Genomic DNA, 8,592 nt, shown 5'->3' with positions numbered 1-8,592 from the left:
ACACATTTCATGAAGTTCCCGATGAACAGTTATTGGGCTGACGTTGCTTCCAGAGTTAGTTTGAAACTCGGTACTGAGTGTTGCATCCCAGGACATAGGATGTTTACTCGCTACGCGCTGCAGCACACCTTCCCGTTCTGTGAGCTTGTGTGGCCTACCACTTAGCCGCTGAGTTGTTTTTGCTCCTAGACGTAAAAACACAACCAAGACGATGCAGGAGTGGCTTCGGGACAAGTAAGCGACGCTCCCCATCCAACCTTACAGACCTAAGAGGATCTTCAGAGAAGAATGGGAGAAACTCCCCAAATACAAATCCCTTTTAAGCATAATGTTCAGTTAAATTACGTATTTGGATATTGGTTCTCTTACCCTGTAAGCAGTCTATGAAATGCTCTAATGAGTGACTGCAATCTACACTTTGGTTTTGGTAGTCACTGCCAACAAACAAGAATGTTAGCATCCTTCAGCACACTACTACAACAGTGTGACTGTTTTTGAATAAAATGTTCAATATATTTCCTTAAACGTCCTCTGTGTAGTGTTCTTATTGTTTAACCATTGATATGTTATAGGTCATTTTGAGTACTTAAGGAGCTTCAGGTACTGCTGGAATGTCTACCAATCTCATGTCCATCTTTTTGTGATAAATTACACTGGTCACTGGTCAAAACATTTATAAAGTATTAAGAAAGTCTGAATAGTCCTCCCTTTAGATTAGGGACTGCAAATCTACTTTACTAATGATTATTAAATGGTTTATAAGGATTTTTATTAATCATCATATGAATGATTTTATGAATCATTATTGCAGACTATAAATGTGTGAATAACTAGCTTACTAATACAAATGTTGGAGTAATGATATGAATAATGAATAAACTATTTACTAATCCATTATGCATACTTTATTACAAAGTGTTATTATAAAGTGTTACCAATCTCTAAATTAATTAACTCCACAGCATCTGAGCGAGCTGCTCTGGTGTGACCCCTGACCTGGCAGCAGTGATGTGGTGAGAGTAGTGGTAGTGTTCATAACCAGTGTGTTAAGGTTGAAGTGTCTGCTGTGGTCACTGTTGTGCTTAATCAATAATGCATATAGTAGTAATTTATACATTTGAGAATACCTACCTGACTAACACTTAACACATGTGGAATTAACAATAAATGGTGAACAAACTGTAAATTCCTTACAAATATTTTATTACCAAACATTAAAGTGTCACCCATAATTGCATATTCTTAAATTTGACCATTAACTACTTACACAATACACCATTGAGATAGACTTGGATGTTATCTTGATATCATGCATATTGTACATTTACTTTTTACTACACTTGTTGAAGGCGTTGTATCCCAATTGAGCCACTAGAGGGTGATTTTAAACATACGTAATGACTCATGACGTTCTCAAAATGTACTATTAGAACACTTACATACTATTTATCATTAAATAACATGGAACAACAACAGACTTTGGTATTTGGAATATACAACCCAAAATGACTACAATGTCATTTATAAAACAAACTTATTCCTTCTTATGCCTTCTCCAACTCATTCCTATTCAATCCAGCCAAATCATTCTGTATCAAAACAACAGGTACCTATGATGAAAACACTGAGATAAGTCATGTCAGTGTATTGTTACATGAAAGAAATACATTCAACAATTGTATAACAAAACTATATCAAACCCATGTTTGTCAAACTAGGGAATAAAAACACAGGAACTATGAACGCCTTAAGATCAGAGATAAAATATGTTTAGCTGTCACTTTGATCCATGGATAAAGGAATGCATAAATGATTGGATTAATTAAGGAATTAACAAATGCCAGAAAATTTATCAAATACGATAATAAATAATCACTTAAAATAGATAAAAATAAGAAACTAAATAGAGATGGAATCCAACAAATGAAATAGTTGAAAACAACTATTTGAGTTTTTGCTGCTTTTCTCTCAGACTTATTTGCCTGTACAGTTTTACCACCAGACACACTGGCAGCCTCTTTTGAAAACACCTTTTTGGCCTGTGATCTGGCCACCACAAAGATTTTCATATAGAGTGTTACAATAACAGAGCACGGGACAACCATTGTAATAACAAGGTCAGTGATATTAACCCAGATTGACCCTTCAACGGTAAAACATTCTTTCAAACACCTACTTGGTACCTGTACATTTACAAAAAACTGCATATTAGCAGCACGGTATATGATACAACAACACCAGGTAATGGATATACAACACATGATTCTTGTTATTGTTATTTTAGAGTGGTACAGTAAGGGATCACACACAGCAACATAGCGGTCAATAGATATCAAGACCAAATTGCCCAGAGATAAAGAAGTACATAAACAAGCAAAGTAGGCATGAAACACACAGAAATATTCCCCAAAACCCCAGCATGACTCCATTGTTGCTACAGTCATTACTGGTATCACAATCAGTCCCACCAGGAGATCTGACACAGCCAGAGAGAGGATGAGCAGGTTGGTTGGAGTGTGGAGCTGCTTGAGGTGAGAGATTGAGATGATCACCAGTACGTTCAAAAATACTGTAACTGCTGAAATCAATGAGAAGAAGATGTACAGTGTTATGTAGATAGATGTTGACAGCAGAGCCTTTCTGCAAGAAGAGTTTCTGTCTTGAAAACAGTATTGAACATCTTCATGTTTCTCCATTTGTATTAAAAAGTAAAAATGCTGAGGTCCTGCTCCTGCTTGGTCCTGTGTGTGACCCTGTCAGGTCCGCCTTCTGACAAACTCTGAGCTCTGCCTCTCTATTTATCCCTGAGTTACTGATAGAAAGAAAAGATACATTTTCTCCCATTCAATTCAAATCAAATCAAACCACATTTTATTCTTTGCATGTGCTGAACAGTGAATTGCGTACTTACAAGCCGTTAACCAACAATGCAGTTTTAAGAAAAAATAAGTGTTAAGTAAAAAATAGATAAGGAAAAAATAACAGTAAGAAATAATTAAAGAGCAGCAGTAAAATAACAATACCAAGGCTATAAACAGGGGGTACCGGTACAGAGTCAAGGTGCTGGGGAACTGGTTAGTCGAGGTAATTGAGGTAATATGTACATGTAGGTCGAGTTAAAGAGACTATGCATAGATAATAAACAGAGAGTAGCAGCAGAGTAAAAGAGGAGGGGGGCAATGCAAATTGTCTGGGTAGCCATTTGATTAGCTGTTCAGCAGTCTTATGGCTTGGGGGTAGAAGCTGTTTAGAAGACTTGGGGCTACGGTACCGCTTGCCATGCAGTGGTAGAGAGAACAGTCTAGGACCTGGGTGGCTGGAGTATTTGACAGTTTTTAGGGCCTTCCTCTGACACAGCCTGGTATAGATGTCCTGGATGGCAGAACGCTTGGCCCCAGTGATGTACTGGGCCGTACTCACTACCCTCTGTAGTGCCTTGTGGTCCGAGGCCGAGCAGTTGCCATACCAAGCAGTGATGCTTGGTGCAGCTGTTGAACTTTTTGAGGATCTGAGGGCCCATGCCAAATCTTTTCAGTCTCCTGATGGGGAATATGCTTTGTCGTGCCCTCTTCAGGACTGTCTTCATGTGCTTGGACCATGTTAGTTTGTTGGTGATGTGGACACCAAGGAACTTGAAACTCTCAACCTGCTCCACTTCAGCCCCATCGATGAGAATGCGGGCGTGCTCGGTCCTACTTTTCCTGTAGTCCACAATCATCTCCTTAGTCTTGGTTGGATAGGTTGTTATTCTGGCACCATTCGGCCAGGTCTCTGACCTCCTCCCTATAGGCCGTCTCATCGTTGTCGATGATCAGGCCTACCACTATTGTGTCATCTGCAAACTTAATTATGGTGTTGGAGTCGTACCTGGCCATGCAGTTGTGGGTGAACAGGGAGTACAGGAGGGGACTGAGCATGCACCCCTGGGGAGCTCCAGTGTTGAGAATCAGCATGGCAGATGTGTTGCTACCTACCCTCACCACCTTGGGGTGGCCGATCAGGAAGTCCAGGATCCAGTTGCAGAGGTAGGTGTTTTGAGCTGTAGTAAATTAATATCATTCTCACCTAGGTGTTTCTTTTTTTCCAGGTGGGAAAGGGCAGTGTGGAGTGCAATAGAGATTGCATCATCTGTGGATCTGTTTGGGCGGTATGCAAATTGGAGTGGGTCTAGGGTTTCTAGGATAATGGTGTTGATGTGAGCCATTGCCAGCCTTTCAATGCACTTCATGGCTACGGCCGTGAGTGCTACGGGTCTGTAGTCATTTAGGCAAGGTTGCCTTTGTGTTCTTGGGCACAGGGACTATGGTGGTCTGCTTGAAACATGTTGGTATTACAGACTCAATACTCTTTCTATTCTGGTTAGTGCCAGTTTGCGCTGTTCATTTGAAGGGAGTAGTTCACCACGTTATACGAGATCTTCAGTTTCTAGGCAATTTCTCGCATGGAATAGCCTTCATTTCTCAGAAAAGGAATAGACTGACGAGTTTCAGAAGATACTTGTTTCTGGCCATTTTGAGCATGTAATCGGACCCACAAATGCTGATGCTCCAATTACTCAACTAGTCTAAAGAAGGCCAGTTTTATTGCTTCTTTAATCAGAATAGTAGTTTTTAGCTGTGCTAACATAATTGCAAAAGGGTTTACTAATGATCAATTAGCCTTTTAAAACAATAAACTTGAATTAGCTAACACAACGTGCCATTGTTACACAGGAGTGATTGTTGCTGATAATGGGTCTCTGTCCACCTGTGTAGATATTCCATTAAAAAAATCAGCCGTTTCCAGCTACAATAGTCATTTACAAAATGAACAATGTTTTCTTTCAAAAACAAGTGACCCAAACATTTGAATGGTAGTGTATATACATTACATAGATGCATAACGTCGATACATAGATACACATACATTACAAAGGTTTTCTTCCGGTGAAGGAGAGGAGGACCAAAATGCAGCGTGGTTATAATTAAACATCTTTAATAAAGATGATAACAAACAATGCAACAACAACAAACGTAACGTGAAAACCCTAAACAGCCTTATCTGGTGCAAACAAAACACAGAGACAGGAACAATCACCCACAACACCCAACACCAAACAGGCTACCTAAATATGGTTCCAATCAGAGACAGTGACTAACACCTGCCTCTGATTGAGAACCATATCAGGCCAAACACAGAAACAGACAAACTAGACACACAACATAGAATGCCCACTCAGATCACACCCTGACCAAACAAAACATAGAAACATACAAAGCAAACTATGGTCAGGGTGTGACAGATACATTACAGATCAGATACATAACATTGGTGCATTACATAGATACATTACAAAGATACATTACATTACATGATAAAAAATGTTATTTCACCTTTATTTAACCAGGTAGGCAAGTTGAGAACAAGTTCTCATTTACAATTGCAACCTGGCCAAGATAAAGCAAAGCAGTTCGACACATACAACAACACAGAGTTACACATGGAGTAAAACAAACATACAGTCAAAAAAACTGTAGAAAAATAAGTCTATCTACAATGTGAGCAAATGAGGTGAGATAAGGGAGGTAAAGGCAAAAAAAGGCAATGGTGGCGAAGTAAATACAATGTAGCAAGTAAAACACTGGAATGGTAGATTAGCAGTGGAAGAATGTGCAAAGTAGAAAAAGAAATAACGGGGTGCAAAGGAGCAAAATGAATAAATAAATACAGTAGGGAAAGAGGTAGTTGTTTGGGCTAAATTATAGATGGGCTATGTACAGGTGCAGTAATCTGTGAGCTGCTCTGACAGCTGGTGCTTAAAGCTAGTGATGGAGATGTGTTTCCAGTTTCAGAGATTTTTGTAGTTCGTTCCAGTCATTGGCAGCAGAGAACTGGAAGGAGAGGCGGCCAAAGGAGGAATTGGCTTTGGGGGTGACCAGAGAGATATACCTGCTGGAGCGCATGCTACAGGTGGGTGCTGCTATGGTGACTAGTGAGCTGAGATAAGGGGGACTTTACCTAGCAGGGTCTTGTAGATGACCTGTAGCCAGTGGGTTTTGCGAGGAGTATGAAGCGAGGGCCAGCCAACGAGAGCGTACAGGTCTCAGTGGTGGGTAGTATATGGTGACAAAATGGATGGCACTGTGATAGACTGCATCCAATTTATTGAGTAGGGAATTGGAGGCTATTTTGTAAATGACATTGCCGAAGATCGGTAGGATGGTCAGTTTTACAAGGGTATGTTTGCAGGATGAGTGAAGGATGCTTTGTTTTGCGAAATATAAAACCATTTCTAGATTTAACTTTAGATTGGAGATGTTTGATGTTTTATTTTTTCTTTATTTAACTAGGCAAGTCAGTTAAGAACAAATTCTTATTTTCAATGACGGCCTAGGAACAGTGGGTTAACTGCCTTGTTCAGGGGCAGAATGACAGATTTGTACCTTGTGGATTTGAACTTGCAACCTTTTGGTTACTAGTCCAACACTCTAACCACTAGGCTACCCTGCCAATGTGAGTCTGGAAGGAGAGTTTACAGTCTAACCAGACACCTAGGTATTTGTAGTTGTCCATTGATACATTACATAGATACAGTGGTGAGAACAAATATTTGATACACTGCCGATTTTACAGGTTTTCCTACTTCCAAAGCATGAAGAGGTCTGTAATTTTTATCATAGGTACACTTCAACTGTGAGAGACGGAATCTAAAACAAAAATCCAGAAAATCACATGATTTGTAAGTAATTAATTAGCATTTTATTGTATACAGGGGAGCTTCTGGTCTCATTCAATGTCCGTTCCATATTAAATGTTTGACTCCCCGTACCTGCTTCACCTCTCCAGTGTCATCCATTGACAACATAGATACATTACATAGATACAGACACGTTACATATATAGATTACATAGATACAGACACATTAAATAGATACATTACATAGATACATTACATTGATACAGATACATTACATATATACATTACATAGACACATTACATAGATACAGATACAATAACTGGATATAGACACATTAAATATATATATTTTACATAGATACAGTACATACAGTTGAAGTCGGAAGTTTGCAGCCCCATCACAGAGATACAGACCGAAAAGGTTGTACTTTTCACACATTAGCCAGCTTTTGACCTTCTTTTTAAAATTGGTTTTGGTTGGTACGGCTTTGAGTTATTGTAGTAGTTTGTTCCACTCAACAGTGCCAGTATATATAAATGTAGTTAAAGTCTTATATTTAATATAGTGAATATTAGATTTTCTGACTCAGGTTTTATGATGGTGGACATCTCTCTTACAAATGGAAAATAGTTATATCGGTACCTGGGGGCTGAGTCTGTGATAATTATGTGGACAGACAGAGTTAAATTAATGCTACTCTTTTTTTCCACAGATGGCCAGCCTAGCTGCTTAAACTGCAAGACTTCCAGATGAGAATGAGGGGGGAGTTTAAGTACAATTCTTACAAGCTTTTTGGCTGGTCTGTAGCTTATTCTTTCGATGTTTGAGGCTGCTGGTGAACTATCATGTACAGGCATAATCAAAGTGACACTAGACTAGCACACTTGCCAGAGACTTTAGGGTAACTATAGCAAGGTTTTTCATCCAATTGGCGACAGACATTTAAAAATGGTGAAAGCCCTTAATGCTGCTGCCCAAGCCAAAATAAGCTTTGGGCCAAGAGGAACCTCAAACTCAGTGATCAGTTCAAACAGCTGAGCTCCAGAAAACAGAGGGGGCAGCTGTTCTGAAGTTGCCCCTTACCTGAATTTTCAGCTGCCTCTTCAGATGTAGAAGAGATACGTATGTGATCAGCTGAAGTGTGTATCTGCACACTAAAAACAGATGGTTCTGTCTTGTAACCATCGCAGATCCCTTTTTGGTGCAATATTGAACACTTTTTTAAAGGTTCTAACCTTTACTGAACGCTGTTTTCAGCTGGATGGTAGGGCCTATTTTGACAATGGATTTAGAATTGGATATGAAACAAACCTTCACGTGAACCTGATTGGTCAACTCCCCTAACCCTCCTGCATCAATTAACATGAACCTTTCCCCTTCAGAGGGCTATAAGAAAACTCTAAATCTGTCACCAAAGATGATTATTTATTTATTTTTGACCTTAATTTAACTAGGCAAGTCAGTTAAGAACAAATTCTTATTTTCAATGACGGCCTAGGAACAGTGGGATAACTGCGTGTTCAGGGGCAGAAGATGTTGGATAAAAGTCAGGAATTCAATTGGTGAGGGATTAATATAGCACCATTCATGTAAGTAGAGACCGTGAACCGTAGGAATATGGTAACATAGTGGAAACATGGTGGAAGGACCTGGATTCATTGAAATGTAAGAAAACCAACACCACCTGAAAAGGGATTCATTTCATTCACACATATTTCATACACATTTGACATCAGTCCTCATTCAATTTGAACAATGCTTAACTACATACAGAGTTAAAGCCATTGGAAGCAGACCTAAAGTAATTTTTGTAACATTGTTGAGATTAGTAAATATGCTATGCAAAATGCCATTCTATAATGGCATAGCTGGTATGACCCTCTTGACCTCTCAACTGTCTGGTAGAGTTGGGTTA

The 8,592-nt window shown here is 39.3% G+C and overlaps 1 protein-coding gene across 1 annotated transcript; it reads right to left on the bottom strand.

Annotated features, from left to right (window-relative positions):
• Positions 1-1,230: 1,230 nt before the first annotated feature.
• Positions 1,231-2,995, bottom strand: LOC118964424 (trace amine-associated receptor 13c-like). Its single transcript, XM_036975500.1, has one exon. It carries the CDS (start codon positions 2,694-2,696, stop codon positions 1,737-1,739), a length of 960 nt encoding a protein of 319 aa, XP_036831395.1. The 5' UTR covers positions 2,697-2,995; the 3' UTR covers positions 1,231-1,736.
• Positions 2,996-8,592: the final 5,597 nt, after the last annotated feature.

Source organism: Oncorhynchus mykiss, chromosome 4, assembly GCF_013265735.2.
Source record: "Oncorhynchus mykiss isolate Arlee chromosome 4, USDA_OmykA_1.1, whole genome shotgun sequence".
Taxonomy (NCBI): Eukaryota; Metazoa; Chordata; class Actinopteri; order Salmoniformes; family Salmonidae; genus Oncorhynchus; species Oncorhynchus mykiss.
Note: the sequence above shows the minus strand (reverse complement) of the source record. Positions and strands in the feature narration are given on the sequence as shown.